At 49.8% G+C, this 22,364-nt stretch overlaps 6 protein-coding genes across 6 annotated transcripts; 2 read left to right on the top strand and 4 right to left on the bottom strand.

The window, feature by feature from the left end:
• Window positions 1-279: 279 nt before the first annotated feature.
• Window positions 280-2,266, top strand: ANOM_000308 (pantothenate transporter; the record flags this gene model as incomplete). The annotated part of the gene is made up of 8 exons (XM_015545566.1): window positions 280-588; window positions 645-746; window positions 795-875; window positions 927-1,189; window positions 1,246-1,313; window positions 1,370-1,598; window positions 1,653-1,877; window positions 1,933-2,266. 8 exons carry the CDS (start codon window positions 280-282, stop codon window positions 2,264-2,266), a joined length of 1,611 nt encoding a protein of 536 aa, XP_015412225.1.
• A 1,823-nt stretch (window positions 2,267-4,089) lies between these two features.
• ANOM_000307 (acetolactate synthase catalytic subunit) lies at window positions 4,090-6,061 on the bottom strand (the record flags this gene model as incomplete). The annotated part of the gene is made up of 4 exons (XM_015545565.1): window positions 4,090-5,363; window positions 5,444-5,830; window positions 5,887-5,954; window positions 6,009-6,061. The coding sequence occupies 4 exons, from the start codon at window positions 6,059-6,061 to the stop codon at window positions 4,090-4,092; spliced, it is 1,782 nt and encodes a 593-aa protein (XP_015412224.1).
• A 2,445-nt stretch (window positions 6,062-8,506) lies between these two features.
• Window positions 8,507-10,243, top strand: ANOM_000306 (MFS multidrug transporter; the record flags this gene model as incomplete). The annotated part of the gene is made up of 5 exons (XM_015545564.1): window positions 8,507-8,700; window positions 8,754-8,775; window positions 8,825-8,898; window positions 8,960-9,289; window positions 9,343-10,243. The coding sequence occupies 5 exons, from the start codon at window positions 8,507-8,509 to the stop codon at window positions 10,241-10,243; spliced, it is 1,521 nt and encodes a 506-aa protein (XP_015412223.1).
• A 344-nt stretch (window positions 10,244-10,587) lies between these two features.
• Window positions 10,588-12,438, bottom strand: ANOM_000305 (multicopper oxidase; the record flags this gene model as incomplete). The annotated part of the gene is made up of 2 exons (XM_015545563.1): window positions 10,588-12,116; window positions 12,171-12,438. 2 exons carry the CDS (start codon window positions 12,436-12,438, stop codon window positions 10,588-10,590), a joined length of 1,797 nt encoding a protein of 598 aa, XP_015412222.1.
• A 3,099-nt stretch (window positions 12,439-15,537) lies between these two features.
• On the bottom strand, window positions 15,538-17,526 carry ANOM_000304 (S53 family peptidase; the record flags this gene model as incomplete). The annotated part of the gene is made up of 5 exons (XM_015545562.1): window positions 15,538-15,889; window positions 15,941-16,244; window positions 16,294-16,387; window positions 16,440-16,581; window positions 16,634-17,526. 5 exons carry the CDS (start codon window positions 17,524-17,526, stop codon window positions 15,538-15,540), a joined length of 1,785 nt encoding a protein of 594 aa, XP_015412221.1.
• Window positions 17,527-20,348: 2,822 nt separating this feature from the next.
• On the bottom strand, window positions 20,349-21,856 carry ANOM_000303 (uncharacterized protein; the record flags this gene model as incomplete). Its single annotated transcript, XM_015545561.1, has 2 exons — window positions 20,349-21,232; window positions 21,295-21,856. 2 exons carry the CDS (start codon window positions 21,854-21,856, stop codon window positions 20,349-20,351), a joined length of 1,446 nt encoding a protein of 481 aa, XP_015412246.1.
• Between the last annotated feature and the right edge of the window lie 508 nt (window positions 21,857-22,364).

The raw sequence follows: 22,364 nt of genomic DNA, 5'->3' as shown, positions 1-22,364 counted from the left end.
GCAAGAAAGGAATGATTCCATTTCGACGTCTTATCAGCACATTGATCTCCCAGCTGCGGGGTATGTCAGATTGATATCCCATGTCCCTATGTTCTCCGTACCGAGGAGGTTCCCCTTGCGCAATCGAGCTTGGCTATTGCAAAACGATAAGCGAGCCCCCTGGCCAATTATGATAATTTTTAAATCATGGATGCAGCTCATAAAACCCTTTAGATGCCCCTAGCCTTCCATTGCATATCCCGAGAAACCTCTTGACTGTTCGCCTTTTGGCTTCCCACGATGTCTGTGGGATTTTCTGAAAAAGACGACGCGCCAGCGGCACCCTCAACAAACAATAAAGCAAGCGACGTTTCGATAGGGGAATCACCGGGTCAGGGAAGAGGGAACGTGCACTATGTCAAGAGGACTGAAAAGGACACCCTGCCTGAGTATGAAGGAGATGTTATCCCAGGTTACGACGCCAATCTCATGCGAGCGCGAGCAAGTCTTAGTAGCACAGAGGAAAAAAAGCTGCTACGGCGAATAGACTGGCACCTAATTCCACTCTTAGCGATCATGTACATGGTGAAGAGTGTTGATTTCACAAATGTAGGTTTACCCCGTGATTCACCTTGACATGCAAGTCTGCATCCTAACCTTGCCAGGTATCCTACGCTCTCACCATGGATAAAGGAACGTCTCGCAATATCTTAACCGAGCTCAAAATGACATCCAATCAGTATAACCTGGTTACAACCATGTACTACGTGAGTTTGACCAGGTGTAAAACGAAGATTTATACTGATTGCTTAAAGATCCCCTATATACTGGCAGAAGCACCCTCCAATCTTCTGCTGAAAGGCGCCCGACCGTCCATCTGGCAGGCCCGAATCATGGTTAGTAAAATGATTTGGTTTCACGAGAGGTCTAGATGCTGAAGAGCACAGGTATCCTGGGGAGTCGTACTCTGCTGTCATGCAGCGGTGACTAACCGACAGGGTCTCTATGCGGTTCGATTTTTCCTTGGCCTCTTTGAGGCCGGCCTGTGGCCTGGCATGCTTGTCCAGTTATGCTACTGGTATAGACCGGACGAGATTGCCCCTCGTATAGTTCTTGTGACACTTCTTGGTAACTTCAGCACGGTCATCAGTGGTGTACTTGCTTTTGCGTTTAACGGAGTGACAGCCGGTGGCCTCTCTGGTTGGAAATGGTAAGGGGCTTTCCATTCCAAAAAACGAAAGCTACGATATTCATACTGCTTTCCAGGCTTGTCTTGACCGAAGGTATTTTCACGGTGATATTGGGGATCGTCACGTACTTCCTCTTACCAGATTGTACGTATAGCCATCATACCAGCAGGAGGTGCCGCTTTGGACTAACCCTTGTATAGTTCCCTCTACGGCATCTTGGCTGTCTGAAAGAGAACAGGCGTTCATTCAAGCGCGCCTCCCTCGTAACGCTCCAAGAGCTGCGGAAGCCAATTTCGACCTGCGCGAACTCGTCACAACTCTGAAAAACAAGAGAATCTGGCTCTTCCTCCTCTGCTGGGCCTTCTTCACCGTCGGCACTACAGGACTTACATTTTACCAACCAACCGTCATAGCAAACCTTGGGTTTACGTGAGTTTCTCCGACCGTGACATGTGAGGGCAGATTTACTAATCGTCGTGGCAGCTCTATCGGCCAAGCCCAACTGCTCAACATTCCTTCCGCGGTTTTCGCAGTACTTTTGACGGTCGTGTTTGGCATCTTGGCCGACAGGGGAAGGATTCCTCAGCCCGCTATTCCCCTCGCTTTCATGATTGTCATCGAGGTGTGTTATGGCGTGCTCTACGCCTTTCCGAATACCGGCGGCGTGTACGCGGCAACCATTATCGCCGGGGGGTTCTCAACTGCATGGTAAGCTTCCCATCTCGTATTCTCTGATCACGCCTTGGACGCTAAAGCCCAGTAGGTACGTGATGATGTGGCCCTGGCGCGTGCAGACCACTGAGGGTGCTACGGGGTCTGCCTTCGCCATCGCCTTTGCAAATAGCTACGGTCAAATTGGAGGGGCCGTGGGGTCTCAACTGTTTAATTCTCGGTACGCGCCGCGATACACGACCTCTTTTGGGATTGCGATGGGGTTTGTGGGGATGGCTATCATTATGAATCTTATTACTTGGGGATTTACGTGGAAGGTCGACGTTGATACGAGGAAACTCAAGAGAATCCGGCTTGCAGCGGCGAAGCAGAATCAAGCGGTGTTGGACGATGTCGATATACACGTTGGGGAGAAGCGGCAGTAACGGGTCCTGTATGTAGTATGGAGTATTGGGAGGAGGGAGCCCAAGGGAACTCAGTGCTTACGCTAGCATGCGTCCTTCCTGCACAATAAGTCAATTGAGGGCTAGTTAGATAATAAACTAATAGCTAAATCGTTTCAAGGCCAAGGCGCCATAGCGGGGACCGATTGTCTTATCAGTTTCCCCCCTCACCGTGTCGATGAACCTCTTCTCACACCTCGATCACCGTTTACAGAGAGTTTAAATTATGAAGACGACGGATCTCTTGCGTGTTAACCTGGTGACAGCTGGGGCGCTGGCCCTAGTGCATCAACAACCCTTGCTCGAGGATGTATCTCAGGGTCTCGACCGTATAATCGACGCATCGCCTCTGCTCTCCTTCCACCGGTCCCTCGTGCAAATCCCATCGATCAGTGGGCACGAGAAACACGTGGGGGATTTTGTCCTAGATTTCCTCGCTTCGCAAAATCTGACAGTGGAAAAACAAGTCGTCACTCCGGAAAGCGACGAGGAAGAAAGATTCAACATATACGCGTATGTTGGGAACAACCGACATCCGGACGTGTTGGTGACCAGCCACATCGACACTGTGCCGCCCTTCATTCCTTACTCGCTTCATGCACCAGCCTCAGACACAGAGTTCTTCAATCGTACCGACCTCGTAATTGCTGGCCGTGGTACGGTGGATGCCAAAGCGAGTGTTGCGGCGATTGTGTTTGCTGCCCTAGAAATACTCGCGGAAAATCCCAACGCGTCGATCGGGTTGTTATTCGATGTCGGCGAGGAAAATAGCGCCGTAGGAATGAAACATTTCTCCAACTCTGAGCTCAACCCGACGCCTCCGACATACCGTGCGGTTATATTCGGAGAGCCAACGGAGCTCAGCCTCGTCGCGGCACATAAAGGGACTCTAGGATTCAAACTGGTCGCGGAGGGCAAAGCGGCTCACTCGGGATACCCCTGGCTGGGGCAGAGTGCCATCTCAGCGCTAGTTCCTGTTCTCGCTCATCTTGACACCCTGCAGGATCTTCCGCCCGAGGAAGGTGGTCTTCTTCGCAGTGAGACCTTGGGACAGTCAACATTGAACATTGGTCTGGTGCATGGTGGAGTTGCCGCCAACGTGGTCCCAGCACATGCTGAAGCAGCAATTAGTGTTCGCCTTGCAGCGGGAACTCCAGAGGACACTCGAGAGATCATCGAGAAAGCTGTGACAGGCATTATTGGAGATGACAAAAGTGTTTATCTTGATTTTGGCGATCGCAACACCGGCGCTGTGCCACAGTACTTCGATGCGGATGTGGACGGTTTTCCAGTGATCACCGTGAATTACGGGACCGATGCCCCCGCACTGGAGATCCATGACCAGGGGACTCGAAAGGTCAAGCGATATCTGTATGGACCTGGAAGTATTCTTGTTGCTCATGCCGATAATGAGGCAATCACGGTCGGCGAGCTGGAAGAGGCGGTGCGGGGATACAAAAGACTCATCGCGGCTTCTCTCTAGACGTGTTAGATTATATTGATACTATTCAACCCGGTGGCTCCATATATTACTTTGACATGTGCCTATTTGGTACGGAATTCTAGAGTTGGGATTGTATTATCATGGTATTGCGCAGCGTTAAGGACCCAGGTTGTTATCCGTAGCCTTAAACAAAGTACAAATGAAGTACAGATGTATGGAAATATTTAAAAGAACTGAGTTGATGGTCTCGGCTGGATCATGTCAGCTATGTAGCATGCTTGATTAACACTGCTCCTATAATATCACGTTTTAGCTACATATACACAGGTGTGACGCATTGTCCAGAAGGCTGTGTCCAAGCTCATCCGTGGAGCCCGCATGTTCTGTCCTGCATCAGACTTCTCCTCTCCTTGTCTTTATGTGCGTCCCACGTAATGAACTCGTGCAGCCCTGAGCCAGCAGGTACCATTGGTAGCACTGGTACCTTCTTGTCGGTGATAACCTCTAGCAGAGCAGGGCCCTCCGTGTGGATAAGCCACTTGAGAGACTCAACGATGTCTTCAGGTTTCCTGACACGTCGATGTTGAATGTGCATTGCCCCTGCCAGGCCCATAAAGTCTGGGTTACGCTGGTGTGTGTGTGAGTATCGGTCCTCGTAGAATAGATTTTGCCACTGGGTCACCATTCCTTGCTCCTCGTTGTTTAGAACGATAACTTTGACCCCGATATTGAATTGACTGGCGGTGGTCAGTTCTGTTAAGGTCATGCTAAACGATGCGTCCCCATCAATATCAATCACCAGCGCATCTGGACGCGCTACCTTGGCGCCGATAGCAGCGGGAAGCCCAAAGCCCATGGTACCAAGACCACCAGAGGTAATCATACTACGGGGAGAACGCCAACGGAAGTGCTGAGCAGTCCACATCTGATGTTGGCCAACACCCGTAGTAATGATGGTCTCTTGTTTGCGATCTGCGGTGAGGTTACTCAGTTCCTCAATGACATGCTGCGGTTTGATCAAATGGGGTCGTTCATCCCGATTGTAAGCACTCCACGGCCATTTTGCTTTCCACTCGTTGATTTGTTGAAACCATTCTCGCCTTTCGGCCATGCTGGTCCTTTTCAAATGGGGTAGTAGGTGTGTCAGATTCTCTGTGAGATCCCCGACAACAGCCTCAGTGGACTGAACCACCTTGTTGATATTCTTCGGTAGCACTTCAAACTGTACAATACCCCCAAGACCCTTTGCCGCGGCTGCCCTCGCCGCAGGTGCAAACTTGGCGACGTTTAATGTCACTCTGTCGTCGAACCGTGCACCTAGAGCTATGATGAGATCGGCTTCCTGCATAGCCATATTCGCATATGCTGAGCCGTGCATTCCCAGCATATGCAAGGACTTCTCGTCGAGTTCGTCGAAGGCACCAAGGCCTTGCAGAGTTGTTGTGACCGGTATGGACGCCTTGTCAGCAAGCTTCTTGAGTAGCTGAGGTCCGCCCGGGGACTGAATAACACCCTGTCCTGCATAGATGACGGGCTTCTTCGCGGTGTGAATCAAGTTGGCAACATTAGAGATCGACTTGGTGAGTAACGTTTGGTTTGCGTCGGTGTTTGCGTAGGGCGCGATGCGAGGTATAGCTGACCCGGTAGGGTGGCATTTCTGAGTATACCTGCTGTCACGTCCTTGGGTAGATCCACAAGAACCGGGCCAGGCCTACCACTCGTGGCAATCTCGAAAGCTTCATTGATTCTCTGGGGTAGCTCAGCAACGTTGCGTACCATGACGTTCCATTTTGTGCAGCCTCGCGATATACCCAGAATATCGGCTTCTTGGAAAGCATCGCTGCCAATCGCCGTGGTCACTACCTGGCCGCTGAAGACGATCATTGGCGTCCCATCGGACAGAGCATCCTGCATCGGAGTAACGACATTGGTTGCCCCGGGTCCGGAGGTGACCAGAACGATGCCTGGCTTCCCTGATGCCCTTGCGTACCCCTCAGCCATATGCCCTGCTCCTTGTTCGTGCTTAGGAAGGATGAAATCGAAATACTTGGAATTGTAGATGGCGTCGAAGACTGGAAGGATAGTTCCACCAGGGTATCCAACTACCGACATGTGTGTCAGTAAGCGACCAAAATGCAGGCATTGCTCATGTTCGTACAGATATGTTTAACACCGTGCCGTCGCATCATCTCATGAAAGATCTGGCCGCCCGTCATTCCAACAAACCTGCGTATTGCATCAGCACCATGACACCGCACACAACCTGGACTATTCTCATACGATTCATCCACTTCCATTGATGTTTGGCTCGCTGAAGACACATTATACTCCATGCCTGTCGGGCGAACGGTTGCACTCGATGCGGGTTCTGCTTTTCTTTACACCAACAGGATCAATTAGGGCTGATGAGATCATACGATAGCGGTTGAGATCGATTGGGACCTGTGCGCAAAGCACTCTATTACTTACATCGACTGTGTCGCAACCGTAGTTATCCTTCGTCCAATGCCCCCTATCTTCGCAGCCCAGATATACGATCGAGCAAGTGAGGTTTGTTGACATCGTACGGTACGAGCCAGGGCATTGCCAGCCCGACTGATAGGGTGTTTTCGATACATGTCTCGATAAGTATGTGGTAAGCGAAAAGTGCCAAGTCAAACGCATTATTCCCACCGATATTGCTTCCCGATCACCGGGGTGGCTATTTAATGTGATAGCGACATATGTATATGGACCAACATGACTCATGTCAGGGGGAGCGATACCGGACGCTTATTCTGGGCCAGTACCCAGAGCCAAGCTATTCCCACGTTAAATTCAACCTCATCAATGACTCATCTCGCGCCAGTTAATCCAGTCTTGGCAGCATATTCTCGGTGCCAGAACACAAGGGACAGTCTCTCCGGTATATAGTGAGGTGGCTCAGCCTCGATGAGCAACATTTCATGCAATGGCCCTATGGTAATCTATTCCTCTTCAAATACACAAAGCAAGTTTGTCGAATTCCTGTGTCTTCTACCATATCTTACGCCTCGCGATCATTATGACTTTGCCTGTGGGACTGTCAGGACATAAGTAAGCACCGTCTTTCTCTCGGAACAGCTCTTTTCTCCTCCCTCGTCGTCACTATGACCTCTGGCTGACCGTTCGCGATCTTGACCACCCTACCAGCCATTGATCATGCCTTAGAACAACGACTGAGCCTTGACAAATGCCACTGAAGCTGGCTCAATGCTGCAGTGATGGTGCGGACCGCCCAAAACTGGTTGGTATCCTTCACGAGATGGGTATTTACGACCAGCGAAAGACAGACGCCACTGGTCCAACCGCCATAATCGTTTGATCAAACTGAGGGTAGCGCACAGGCTCAGCACACAAGTTCCCACGCATCTGATGGGATCTTGGCGGAATTATCGGTTTCTTTTTGATTGGCGCCCCTGTTGTCCCTGTCGGGGGCATGCGACACACCCAACGCACTCACTAATGCCCCGAAAAATACGTGACCATGTATTCATTCAGTGTTGGAAAGAGCCTATGGTTCACAAAGAGTATCGGGGGTATCTTGAACGCGCAGAAGCAGAAGAGAACGCGTGTCACATTGCAATTGCATACATTAGCCATCCCACACACCTCGACTCCAGGATTGGCACAGCTAATCAAGATAGTTGGTCGAAGCATCTATCTCCGGCATCATTCATTAATCGCCCGCGATACTGTACAATCAATAAGACATAGTGCCGTTGTCCCGATGTACAACGTGTGGAGTTTCATGCATTAAATCTCCGTGTGTTCTTGGCGTGTATCGGCGAGTTGTCCGTATGAATATGGGAGTCTGTGGATTGAGTTGAGGCTATATCTGTCCTCTTTAACTTGACCAGATCAGTGGGCTCAAACCATATGTAGCCATGGAAAGTCTATACAGGAACTCACCCCTCTGGTTTGGCCTTCCTCATACTGTCCGATGTCAAGGGACAGGCTTCACAGTTAGTAGCAGACGGTCTTTGTTGGGTTTGGATTCAGTGGAAAGAAATTATGTGGGAACGTGCAAGCAATCCTACTTTACGACTACTTCTACGACGCAAGGGGCTACCGCACTACACATTCTTCGGTACTAAGGAGATCTTCATACCAAAACGTAGAGTATATGTGAGCCAGTAGGACAGTGACATGTCTATGCCAACGGACTCATACTTCTGGAGAATATGATCCTGGCCAGCTCCGTACTTCGCTATACTGTGGAGACAGTTATGCTTCCATCCTGTCAGATTTAACCTATGGTCATAATGTTGCTCAACAATGTAAAGGGTCCGCACAATTGCATTTCCACTACAATGTGATTTCCCCCTGTAGATCATTTGTCCTGCAGCTCGGCCCGCCATACTCGCGCGTCTTGTAGGTTGAAAACAAAATTCACTTGCGTTATATCAAGGAACGACACTCAATAATTAAACATTGGTACCCGCCAGGCCCACATGTAAACGCAAGCTCGATGCAAGGCTTGACTATACTTACTAAAATGTGACGTATCTCTTGGACAAGTATGTGCAATTGCGGAAAATAGCTGTAGCTGAGCGGAATGTAGAGTTTGCGAAACCCTTGCGCTCTCGGTTCAATATATACAGAATGGTGTGCCCGCTAATCATTGAAGAATAAAGCATCGCATTATCATGGACCTTCGTTTCTGAGGCAAGTTCAGATGTTTTGAGGTTCGAGAGAAATCTTTCAAGAGAATTTCTACTGAACTCTTGCATTCGTGGCGTATTTCTACCTCGAGAGTCATGAATTCCAGGTCGAATTCCATAACAGCCGAAAACTCCTTGGCGAGTGACTATCTAGCAGACCATCATCTAGAACAGACGCCAGACGGGCAGTATATCCGCTGGCACCGTGCTAATCCGATTCATCCAAGGAATTGGCCTGTATGGCGGAAATGCTTTGACACTGGTCTCATCTTACTGCTGGACTTTTTCCTGTACGCTCAGGCCATCGTTACGCTAGACGCGCTGCGAGCTAACTTCTCGACAGGACAGCTTCTAGCACTGCTGGCGTATGTGCTAGAGAACCGTGTGATCAAACGTGACCGCTAACAGGTATAGGCGTCGGCTGCCTCAGAGGCAAAGCATGAATATGGGATTGGATCTGAGCTATCCATCTTCTGCTTTGTAACAGTGTAAGCCACCATTGTGCCTATGCCAATCGAGTACTTTGTGTTGACTGATTTGTGTTCATAGGTTCCTGCTTGGTCAGGTAATAGGGACAGTCGTCTTGCCCCCATGGTCTGAAACGTTTGGTCGCAAAAGACTCTATCTCATTAGCAGTTCTCTGAGTTCAGTCTGCTGTGTGGTAGTCGGCGTTCCTCACTCCCTCGCTGCAGTGATAATCGGACGCGTGGGGACTGGGATGCTGGCTGCCATCCCCTACACTGTTGGTGGAGGTAGTGTTGAAGACATGTGGTCTTCACGACCACGGATATGGGTGATGTTCTTGTGGACTATTGCGTCCAACCTGGGATTATGTATCGGGCCTATCACGGGCACGTATTTTAGTACTTTATTGAACTGGTATGTTGACCCCGGTTTGTATCACAGGGGGCTGTTAGACTCACATTGTACAGGAGGTGGCTCTTCTATATCTATGCGATAATCATCGGGGTTATGAGTGTCCTGTTCATGTTCATCCGGGAATCTCGACCGTCTCTTTTGCTTACACGAGAAGTTGCTAAGCTGTCTCGTAACACCGGAAAGGATCTCCAAGCCTTAAATCATGATCACCACCCTGACCTGCGCACCTTTCTCAAGGTTGCTCTATTCCGACCCGCTATTCTCTTCTGCCGAGAGCCCCTGGTGTTCATCATATCCATGATGATTGCCTTCGCTTTTTCTCTCCTGTACATGTTTACCGAAGCGCTACAGCCCATTTACGAAACAATGGGCTTCTCTCGGACACAATCCTCCCTCGCCTTTCTTGCCATTGCCTGCGGCATTTGGTTCAGCACTCTCACGCGACTCCTCGATAATCGGGTATTCGATACTCGCCGGCGCAAGAACCTGCCTTTCAGACCCGAAGATAAACTGTCCGGCCTTGCTATCGGTGCTCCTGTGCTGGCGGTCGGCTTATGGTGGTTCGCCTGGACCATTCCACCAAAGGCATCGAATACACACTGGATTGTGCCATCAATCTCTCTCGCCATGATGGGGTACGCGTTGAATGAATTCGACACCGTGCTTTATTCCTACTTGAGCGATTGCTACCTGAGCTACTCGGCCAGTGCTATGGCCGCTGTGGCCTTTCTCCGAGCCTTGCTGTCCGGGGTATTTCCATTGTTCACGCGACAAATGTTTGATGGCCTCACGGCAAATGTGGCTGTGTCACTCCTTGCCGCTCTGGCAACTGTGTTCTGTATAGCCCCTCCATTGTTTATATTCTATGGCGAGCGGATCCGAAATCGAAGCCCGTTTGCTAAGCAAAGCGTTTTGATAGCGGCGGAGCTGGGAAGTAAGGAGGAGGATTATTGATCCATGTATAGATATGTCCGGGAGCATTTGTGATCCATAGAAACTATCTTCAAGCAATACACTCGTCATACTGGCGACCATTCTTTGCCTTTCGCATGTAGTCTGCATCCTAGAGTAGTCACAGGTTGTACTTTGTTTACCTTATATAGCTGTATGCCATGATAATGTCAATCCCCCTACTCTAGACTGGAGACTATGAGGCTTCCATGGCATGATTGTCCAATGTTTACAGCCAATAGTGCAATGGCTCGCGTGAAATGCATTTGCTATTATACTAAACATTAAACGTTCTAGAGATCAATGTATCACTATAATTTGTCTTCAAACGTCATACTTTCATACCTTCAAACCCGGATAGAATACTCTTCAGGTATTTCAGGCCATTCGTCTACGCCGTCGAGGATCCCTATCGCCATTCCGCCACTAAGATGGACCTGAATATGACAATGGAGTAGCCATGCACCGGGGTGCACCACCTGGTACCGGATAGCTAGCCAGGTGTCCTCAGTTGCTGACGGTGGAGTGATGAATGTGTCCCGGATCTGGGGCGTTTTGAGGTTGAAACTCTCCGGGGTGTGCTGCATGGCTTCAGCGACAGAGGAGTAATTCCACGCTCTGGTCCCCTGGCCAATCACGTAGAATTTGTTGGCGTGCTTGTGGATTGGATGAGGGGGCTGTATCTGGCCATGGATGTCGAAGATCAGATCAATCCACGTTCCATTGAGCGTCTTGAGAGTAAGATCTGGCTGGGCCGTCGAGGGGTAGAACAGCAGTGGTGATTCGTTCTCCAGTTCGAGAGGGAGACTGGAGTTTCCCAAGGTCCAGCGGTAGGAGGCCTTGTAATGAGTGAGTCGCAGGATATGTGTCTGGGCAACTTCCTGAGACGGCACCTCGACTGGGAATGGAATGACCTTGGCTTCATCCAGGAGGGTATACTTGGGAGACACGACTGCGCCGTGGATATTAATTGATGCTACTGACGCGTGCTGCTGTGTTTTCTTCAAGGTGTTGTATGACAATACTCCAGTGGTATATAAAACCTGGTTGACTCCGCTATTCGCTACACGAATAGTATAATCCCCAGCGGGCTTATCTAACTTGACCAGGACGGAATACCGGTTGCCATTCGCAATGGTAACGGCGTCCACCAATGTGGGACGAATGTAGCGTCCGTCAATGGCATAGACGTACATCGGATGTTCGTCGATCGAGAACGTGGCCATCGAGACACCGGCTGCACTGATCAGGTCATAGCTCACATATTCGTGGGATGGGTCGGCCAGGACACGCGCAGTGCCACCATCTCCAGCGACACAACCAGAAAACATTGAAGGCGGTATTGCGCTGAAGTTGTGAGGAAAGACCCCCTGCATCGCTACGACCCTGGGGGAAGTACATCCGATGTCGGTCAGACTCAGGTTGCCCAGGACTTGCTTCTGTTCAGGGCTGGCGAGCTGGTTTATCTTTTCTTCACCGGGACAGCTAATCGATCCTTTCCCATTAATGAGGAGGGCATTTGCGCAGTAGCCATCAAGCCCGGTGTCTTCTTCAGCTCGCCAGAGCTCTTCTGAGGTCAACTGGCGCCAGTCCGAGATTAATATCGGTTGCGTCTTCTCTTCGGCCGCCCGCATGGCCTGGAGCTCACTGCTTCTGTTCGTCATCAAACGAAACGGTTTCTCGACCGAGTCATCCGGATGTATGTAGATCGCTCCATAGAGGCCGTCATCGATCTGTCCTCGGTTATGGGCATGGTAGAAATAGCTCCCGTATTGTGTCGCACGCCATTTATAGAGAAAGTGGCCGCCAGGCGCAATCGGCTGCTGCGACAAGCCAGGCGTGCCGTCCGACCAAGGCGTGCCACTTTGCTCGATCCCTGAGAAGGATCTCGTCACTCATCATTCCCGAATCCAGTGAGGAGAAGACCTACCATGGAAGTGTACAGTCGTATTTGTGGGTAGATTATTGATCACCAAGAACTCGACATCGTCCCCTTGGCGTAGCTCTAGCAGCGGACTGGGAAGTTGGCCATTTCCGAGGATCATCTTTCGAGGGATGCCCGCAGGGGCCCATTCCTCCCAGGTCAGTGTGAGATTGAAGCGCACCGTATTTCCCGTGGTGCGCACATGGTGGCTCGTCCCATTCGCCCAGGAGGCCAGGCATAGGACCAATGCGAGGAATGTCAGTGAAGAATGCATGCCGGACAGATGTCGCAACAAACGCGTCCAGAAGCTCCAGAGACTGTAAACACGCAGCGAGGCTCCCACCTGGCTCACATGGTAGATATATGCCAGCTCCACGCACGGGGGCTGAAACAAAAAGTTATAAAAATAAAACAAGCAAACCAATGCCGCATGTGATCCTGATTCCTCAGGACATGCTGCATTTCCTACTATTTGGTGGTGTTGCGGTGGCTTGGATAGTGCATATACGGGAGGGCAAACCGACAAATAAAACCGTACTGTCGAGCCCCATAGCATCTGAAAGGGCTCAATGAACCTGATCGACAAGAAATGGACATCTCAAGTGGGTTTACCATGTCGTGCAAATTCCCTGTTGGGAAATGAGGGCCCCACCGATCTATTGCAATGATCCTCGTTAGGCCGAGTGCTGGGCCCCTTGCCTAGACTTGGGAACTCGATCGAATTCCAATCGATCGCTCAATATTTGGTTGGGCTCTGCGGACAGTTCCACTACCGTCTGCTGGAAGCCTAAAACCATGCCTATATTATATTAGTTCTCCTTCATAGCCGCATCCCAACATGACACGAATAAAGTCCTTGGCAAAGAAAAAACAAAAAAGAAAAAAGAAAAAATGGGAGTGATTCACCAACGATTCATAAGTCACTGAATAAAGCCAGAACACTTATTGCTGTGCACGATTCATGGCTAACTGCTGCCATCTGATCGGACCGTGGCTATCGACCCGGACAAGCAACCCCAAGAGTGACATCCCAATCAATTCACCGGAGAATAAAAGTCCCCTTGGAACTGCGCAAGGTTTCCATGCATTCGATCAAACATGATTCATGAATCCCTCATAACTGGATTGCACGGACCAAGGCGCGCTCCTCTTCTGTAAACCACGTGGCTGGCTCCTCCAAATCTTGTATATTGTGTCTTGCCTGACAGAGATCAGATCCTCCATGGTTAGGGAGATACCATCGCTCGGACCTGGGGCCACGCAGCTTAGCCACCTTGACAAAACCGTCATTGGCTCGCTTGGCCCTGTCGGACGCCTAATCCAACCTTCGTGCGGCAAGTACAGCAAGGCTGAGTTGGCCAAGACGATCTTGATGGGATTAAATTAGTAGCTTTTGCCGCTATCCAATCAATCGTGTTCATATGTCACCTTTCTTGGCATCTCGCACGGTCGAGCACTGTTGGTTTCATGCCAAGCGCAATAGGTTTAACGTTGGTAAGACTTGCCAAACTATGTCTATGCCATTATCGATATCTGCGAATGTGGTGCCTCTCTCGGATTTGAATCACCAGATGTTTCTCTAGGCCCGGTACGTACATTCTCAAATCGCAATGAGTTTGTGAGGATGTAGCGTAGATGCGGTCCAGAGATCATAGTAACCGGCAATCTAGGTTGTCTTAAATGCAACGCTGCTGTATCCTCTCAAGTGGCCCATTACGCAGCTGTAAGGTACCCAGTACATCGGAGAATATGTTGGCAGGAGAGCCACAGATCGAGAGCGGTCTGAACTTAACTTCCTGAACGTAGAAAGTCGGACGCTTGCGAGCGCAGAGAGGGACAGGAAACTTATAATATGCATTCGACGCGTGTCCCATAGCATTGGCATACCAGTGGCTCTCTCATTGTGCAGGCTGCATCGTTCTCCCTTGTCTACTAGAGTGGCTGCAGTCCTCAGTTGATGTGTATGCGTAATACGGTTATCCGATCGCAGTTACGCATCATTTTTGGAGTATCCGTGTAATACCGGTACATCATGGACGACGTCATGGCGCTCGCCACTGGAAGTTGCAATCGATCTCTTCAGAAGTACGATGGCCGACGTCGGTCTCGAAGATGAGAATAGCCTATCCCAGTACTAGATGCTATCTGCATCACCAGATATATGTGAGGTTCTGCTCACGATGAGTATTAACAAAAATGATCAAGTTCATCACTGATGACTCTCTCCCACCCTAACCACTATACGAAGTACGAAAAGGTAGTGACCCATGGTACGAATTAATCCCTACCAATTACTGCTGACCTCCAGCAGAGAAACCATTGGATTGGATCACACGACGTTGGCCTTGCCATACTCGCTGATGTCAACCTGCATCGTCATGACCTCATTCGAAATCGTGGCATACTTATATCCACGCTAGCTTAAATGCTCTTTCCAACCTCCCAATTTACTCCAAGGAATCATCACACCCATCTAGTACCTCAATCAGCCAACATGGAACCAAGATACAACACCAGAAAGTGGTCGAACCGCGTCCGTGCCAAGGACGAAGCTCCAAGCTCTGTCGAACAGCCAGACCAGCAAACCGGCGACTCTAACATGAACCCCACCAAGCAGGTATATGTCGCTCAGATTGACATTCACAAGAGCTGTTACATATTGGCATGCTAACACTCTCCTCAGTACGCTGCGCCCTCCCAGACCACCAGTAGACACGTCCAACCTTCCCAACCCGAACAGGGCTACAGTTCCAAATACCATTTTGGCCATGACGAACTGGATCACCCAGACGAGATGTTGAGACCAGAAGAGTAGAAGGGATATGGAGAGTCACTGAGAAATGAGTCGTCTTGCTTTGAGCCACGGGTGGTTCCGTTTCACTCTTTATCATGATTGATCTATAGTTATTGCATAATATTTGTGTCTTGGAAATCAAAAATTGATAGCTTGCCTTCATGGTCACCTTGAAACAGAAACCAATAGTTGGAAGATAATTGTAGTCAACACATAAATTGCACAACGCTACATGTTCATACCATGGTTGAGCGCTTACCCCGTCCAATAGGCTTGGTACTAGATGTTGCTATTTTGGCTATACTGCAATCCTCACCGCCAGGGACGTTTTCATAGCGCATTATCACCGCATTACAGGATTAACCATTGGCGGTCATAGATAATTCGAAAATAGTTGTTAATCTGTCGATATCACAACCATCAACAATATGAATTATTGTATGTACACGAATATGGCAACTTCACGCGCCCGTGAAGGAACAACTGTAATACAACATCTTCCAGTATTGACCCTCTACGGAGGATCCTAATTTACATCGTAACATATTCAGCTCCCTCGCAAAACACTCAAGGCATCGATTACAGGGACAGCACCAAATCCTTCAACTTCATGAAGTCAGGAACACCCAACCCTGTGACAGGATCCCATCCAACAGTTGCATTCCAGTGAGCATAGGGAATGACACCACCTCCCGGAACCTTCTTACCAGTTTGAGGGTTGACGCCGTTACATCCGATGGACGACCCGGCCGTGATATCAGTGAAGTCCTTGAGAGCCCCACTGTACAACAGGGGGTTCAAGAATCCGAGTGCTGGTTTACCGGCGCGCAAGCGGGCATCGTTCAACATACCCACCAGTGCGGCGACGACAGGGCTAGCCGCGGATGTGCCGCCCGATGTGCGACGCTGGCCTTTAACGACCACCTCGTAGCTACACGGATCATCAGAAAGGCTCAAGTATACATAGAGAGCGGGGACTTACTTCGGAGTCAAGCTATGGGCAGATACGTCGGGGAACCCACGACCGGAGAAGTTCGTATACTGGGAATAGTATTCCTTGGTCTCCGCGCTAATATGCTTCTCAAGGTACTTGCTAACCGCGGATTCCTGGTACCAGGCACGGTCAAAGTAGTTGCTGAACCCGCCGGAGGAGGCTTCCCATGCGACTTCCGGAGCATACGCCTGGGTGCCACCCACTGCGGTGATATAGGGACAGGTTGCTGGGAAGATTGGTGTGAACTCAGGGGTGTCGGTGCCATCGTTAGACATGCATGAGGAGCCAATGCCTGTTGTAATCAGTACTCAGAAACAACAATATGCACCGCGGTCACATACCCGTGTCGCCGGAAGACTCAAGCACGGTGATCCCGCGAAGACCCATCAAGCCGATTAGATTGCACACTCTCTTGGCGTAGTATTCTGGAACAGTCTACCAGGTTTCATTAGACTTGCGGAGACCGCAAATTCGTTGGACAGCTTACCTGTTCTTCGTCGCCGTATGAGTTGGAGAGGACCTGGGGGAGCGCAGAGTTGGGCTTCGCCAGGAGATATTCATAGTACTCCAGATACGGCTCGTTCTGATTGTCCGCTGGCGTTGGTTGGCCGACATTCGGAATAAACGGGCTGGAATCGATAAGCAATCTTACCACGAGTTCAACACGGATCAATTACTTACGGCGAACCACCAGTGATAAATTCCACCACTGGCAGAGGATGGCTAACGCCCACAATCAACTCCACATCCAAGTTAGCCTCGCCGACGGATGCCGTTGTCCAGTTCTGGTCGTTGGTGCCTCCATTGATCAACTCGACGGAGAAATTCTGCGATGGGATGTTGAAGCGCTTCTCAAAAAGGGCGAGATCCACATAGTTGGCAGACTCGTTCAAGAAGCTTCCAAAGCCAACCTTACTTCCGGAGGATGCGCTGGGCTTATAGCCACGGAAGTTGTACATGTCCGCTAAACATTCCGGGGTGATCAAATCCGCGCAGGACACGTTGCCCGCTGCTGTCCTGGTCCCTGCAGCAGCGAACTTATGGTGAGTGGGAAGAACGACGCTCTCCTGTTGTTTGCCGAAAAAGACTGTGGGGGCGACGAGATCAATTGCGTGGGCGAGGTCATCTGGGATGGAGTACTGCGTCGTGCGCAGCTTCTGAGCCGCACCGTTTTGATAATAGGAGAAGGTCGTGTCAAAGAGCTTGTTCACAGTTCCGACCGACGTCGCGAAATTGACCAAGCCTCCCTGTCGAGAGATATGAGTGACACCCGCATCTCTGAGCCAACGGAGAACGGCTTCATCGCTCGCGGTGGGAAAGAGCGACTCAATCCCCGATTGATCCAGCCATTGGCCGTACTCTGCATTGCCGGGAGTCGACAATGCCGTCAACTTGCTCTCGAGCTGGTCTAGGTTCTGGCGTGCCAGGGCGATGGACAAAGTAATCTGGTCGCTTTCCGGCGCTTGTTTGACCAGGGACCAGCCACTGGGAGCGGCAGCTATCTTCTCGTGCACGACCGCTAGGGCTGGCGCTGCAAGGGAACTAAGCCCTGCGAGGAGAAACGACGAACGCATGATGGCAGGCTCTCACAGCCAACACAATTCCAGTCGAATGGAGATTTGAAGACCACCGGGGGTGGATGGGGGGAATGATCCCCACGGGGTATTTATGTAGTATTTCCATTGTCCCCTCTGAGTGTCCCCTTCTTTTCCCTATTAGACTACGGGGTACAGAGTAGTGCAAGGAGAATTGTGAGATGGACGATGAGTGGTCACTTGCAGCATGCAGTTACATGAAAGGATTAGCTGTTGCGTGATTTCTACCCCAATTTCCGACCCAAAGCGAGACCTGATTAAGAGACTAATCAAAATAAATTAAACACTAACGGATTGTGAGTTTGGGGACTCCATCTGCTGTTGTCGTTCTGCCAACTAAAGTGCTTGAGGCAGATAAGCAAGGTCAAGCCTCGCCCAGATGGCCAATCACACCCCACATCTTGGCCGATCTTTTCTCGTTCAAGAAGGTGACATTCGAGACCTCATTTGCATCGCCTAAAGTGGGCGCACGGCGTCCGTCGGAGGTGGCCGGAAGAGTCACCCCCGTCGTCGGTGCCTGGATGATAGTCAGGGGGATCGGTGGCAGGAGCGTCTAGTTCCTCAGTATCGCCCAAGGACTTAGTATACACTCGGTTGCGACATACCGAGAGCCGTTTTGACTCTTGCTTCTGGGTAGCCTGAGCCGAAGTCAGGGCAAGTTTTTCGAGTGGACTGTTCCTCTGAATATCTCTTTTGGGCCTAGTATAATCGAAATAGGTTTAGTGGAGCGTGCATCTACTAGGCCCTAAAGAGGTCTAGTAGAGACTAGTAGAGACGCTGTGAATCCTCCGGCTTTGTCTGATCGGGAGCAGAAAGAAGTAGTGGACTAGCAGAAACAAAGACAGATCCGCATGAGAAGGAAATCAAATTGGCTGGTGACATCGCTCATCTCGTTGGTGTAATTGTGGGGAGATTCGCAACTAAACCCCAAAACCACCACGAACAATACATAACGCTGAGATAAATATTGATTACAAATCTCGCTATCTACATCTATATTACTACATAAGCATATTCCCACGGGGTGCTCATGATAGTAGGAATTCTCCTTAGAATAATACTAGAGGAAGGAAGTTACCTGTCAATGGATAAGTTTGATGACCGTCTCAAACCTCCACCATGAGACAGGAGTGTGTCTAATTGCATAGTCGATTGGTTCCTTAGATTGAGAGCCTGCACTACCCTCAGCGCTCTTAGCTATCCCTTCAAATCTCTCACCTCTCAGTCTGGGCACACTGATTGACCAGATTTGAGAAGAGAGGAAGCAAGAAGAATAAACTCCATAGTTTTTATCTCCTCGCTGTCCATGCGGGCCTTCAAGTTTTCCACTTCATCCGTGATCTGGTCATACGCTGCCAAGTCGTTCAGCTTGCTTGCAACGAATGTCTCGGCTTCCTCTGTATCCTTATGTTCCTTGATGCACTCGTCCCATCACTCAGCACCCTTGCACTTTCGCAATTGCATACAAGGAAACGTGAGTCTATCAAAAAAGACGCTTGACAGAAGCATATGGAGCCACATGGCACCAGAATCCATAGACCATCTCACCAGCTCAGTGAGTTCTTTCCAAGAATTTCCCGTTATCTTCACCTCCTCCTCCGATAGCATACGTGCAAAGATTTCCAAACATTTGAAGTAGCGCTCAGTGGTTTCCGGGGCAACACCTTTTCTAAAGTCTTATTCCTCGTTAACAGGCCGATCGATGAGAAGCCACCAAAGAGCAGATCCAAATAATTAAGCTGGCCCTACATAGATCCACTCCATATCAACTTCCCCTGTAATGGTAAGGTTATCCTTTCTTCGCACGATAATATTTTCAAGGCCAAAATCGTCGCATATAAGCTTGAACGGACCGCGGTCATAGGTGGTATTTGTTAATTCAGGAATCAAGGTCTCCAATACCTTCAGCGTTGTGTATCTCGATCTGGCACTCAGCGGGCCCGTAATTGAATTTGGTAGAACCCGCAGCTGTCGCTAGTCTTGACTATTAACTTATTTAAATATTCTCTGGTTATAGAAAAGCCATCGGTTCGATTATCTATAGCTGTCAGTAGAGGCTCTTTATCGGGTCACAAGTACCGCGACTTGACCGGGGAGCCTGCAAGGCACAACCTTATAGCACGAAGACAAAGACAGTGCAAGTAACCTACTTATATAGCTCGGCATACACCTGATGAAAAAGGAGTCTAAAGCTCGTGTCCTGGAACTGTTGATGCCCGACGGGAGATTCTTCCGAGGGGTAAAAAAGCCCCTCCATTCAAAAACCGCTGGCGCTTGCACGTGGTTGGACTCACCTGACTTCAAGACTGTACTCGTCTTCGGTGCTCAATGTCAAGCATTATGGTCTAATATGGTATGAAAGGAAGATGCTGCGTGCGGTGATCTTGAAGCGAAACTAGCTATATCTTGCCCAATATACATACTACATGCCCTCGACCTTAGCAGTTTGACCCACAATTGCTTCAGCTAAAGCTCAGTGTGATCCAGGGTTCCAGGAGATATCAGACCTTGGTTGGGAATGGGCTTGCCTGCACACCCGTTCTTACACTAACTTTGAAGTTATTTAAGTTTTATTATAAGTTCAATCTTATTGATGTATATTTTAATAGAATTAGTCTTCTTTGAAGCCTGGAGTACATCTTCTAACGCTAGATATACTATAATAGGTCTTTGAATAGTTATGCTATAAGGGCATGAGGGATCACGTGGATGTGCGTTCTGCAATTCTTATTCTCCGCTGGACGAGAACCAGAAGGGGAACGAGTTTGGAACCAGCAGGAAAAGCATAGCCTTACCAAGTCTTAAAATTGATAGCAGAAATCCCATAGTGGGATGCCCGTCTTAACCAAAGTGGTGCTCCACGACCTAGTCGCGAAAGCATCAAGGCTAAAAGTAAAGTCCGATTTCAAGCTGACCCCATCATCGCATGAAGGACCTCTCCTGTGTAGATCGTTGGTGACTTCCTTTGCCGTAGCGTTTTTAGGTAGCTCGGTGTCGAAATGGGCGTCGAGCGAAAACGTGTTGGCAATGCCCGGCTTAGCAGTCAATCCACTGCTGAGATCGACGAGCCCGCCGAGGAAGCTCAGCGCCATCTCGACCGTCACGGTGGCGCTCGCATTTGCCTGGACATTGGCTTGCGCAGAGATGTTGGCATGTGGATGGTACGTTGGCGTCCATCCAGTGGTCGCAGTATTCGCGGCATTCAGAAGGTCGAGATGCACGTTCCCGTTCGGCATGGCAATAGACAGGCCCGCCACTACATCCACGGCGGCCGAGGCGCTGAGATCCATCTCCAGGCCGAAGGCTACACCGGGACCAAGCTGCACAATACCGGGGATGTTTACAAGTGTATAAGTGAGGTCGGAGGGGTTGTAGGTAAAGGACTTGTCGTATGCGGCGGCGAGGTGCGCGCTGAGAGCCACATCGGCGGAAAAGCCGGCATCAATGTCGAAGTAGAGCTGTCGCAACTTGAAGGCCCAAAAGTCAAAGTACAGATAGCCAGAGAAGGTGATTTCGGAGGAGAAGGCAGCTTCGTCGGCGGTAACAGTGAGATAAGGGGGCTCGCTCAAGAGAACAGTATTGTTGGCCAGGGACTTGGAGAACGGGATGCTGTAGGAAGGATTAAGGGTGAGGCGTTTGCCGAGTTTGCCCGCTGGCACCGACGAGAAAGCGAGCTCGCAGGTTTCTGGATATAATAGTCTTAGCTCAATGCTCACACATTGCATACGAAAGCCGTAAAATGCGTACCAGCAATTTTGGTAATTGGCTGCTTAGTGGCCTTGCAGCTGATCGACAAGTTGGACTGATTCGGAGCTACCGTATCGACCTTGAAGAACCCTCTCTCGAACTCAGTATCACAGTTGCCTAGGTGATTTGTGATCAGAATAAAGTTCTTCTCCAATGACCAAGATTGAAGGGCTGCTTCGAAGCCAGTCGCGTTCTTGAAGGCGACGATCACAGATGCATTAGTGCACTTGACACTATCGATAGCGTCGATGTACTCCAATACGACGGTGTCATGGTTAAGTTCCAGATTCATATTCACAGAGCTGGAGGAGGCTTTATGAGAGCGCTCAGGGTCCAAAGAGCCATAGTAGAGAGAGGCCTTGGAAGATGGGATTATATGAACCGGGTCCGAAGTATCGAGGTCTGGTGCTGGCACCGGTCCAAGTGTTGCAGTGTCACTTGCGACAGGGACCGAAGGGGGGTAGTTTGCAGCACAAGATTGAGCGAGTGCCTGGTTCACAAAGCTAAAGGAGAGTATCTGTAGAGCAGCTACTTTGAGAGGCGACCATTGTTTTCTCGCCATTGTAGCTGTGCTAGTACAGATAGAAGCAAGGATTCTGGGAATGAGAGACAAGATCGAGGAAAGCTAAATAAATATTAAAAGAATAAATGAAGGAAGGAACACGCGACAAATGAGTGACTTCGAAAGGGTGCAAGTAATGAGCGACTGGGTGAGAGATCTAACATGATGCAGGATACCTGCACACCTAAATATGCTCTGGTGAACCTCTGCAAAAGGGGCATTTGAGAACATTGGGCTACAGAACCATATGAGGATCCTTTTTAGCCGCTATAGAAAGCCGTTGGAGCTTGGAAACCTTAAAACATACTCGAAGGATCATCCTCTGGCATAGCTCTGAGCATAGATTTGGGACTTCGAGATATCCGTTCGCTAATAGATACAACCGCCAAGCAACCATGTGGTATCCGAGTGGGCAAGCCAAGCATTGGAAAGTGAAACTATTACGTTAAGGGTTGCCAAGGTACCTGATCTCACAAAAACAGCACAGGTAAACGATAATGCAAAGCTA

This window comes from Aspergillus nomiae (genome assembly GCF_001204775.2).
Source record: "Aspergillus nomiae NRRL 13137 chromosome Unknown contig00004, whole genome shotgun sequence".
Lineage (NCBI taxonomy): Eukaryota > Fungi > Ascomycota > Eurotiomycetes > Eurotiales > Aspergillaceae > Aspergillus > Aspergillus nomiae.
This window is presented reverse-complemented; position numbering and strand designations above follow the sequence as displayed.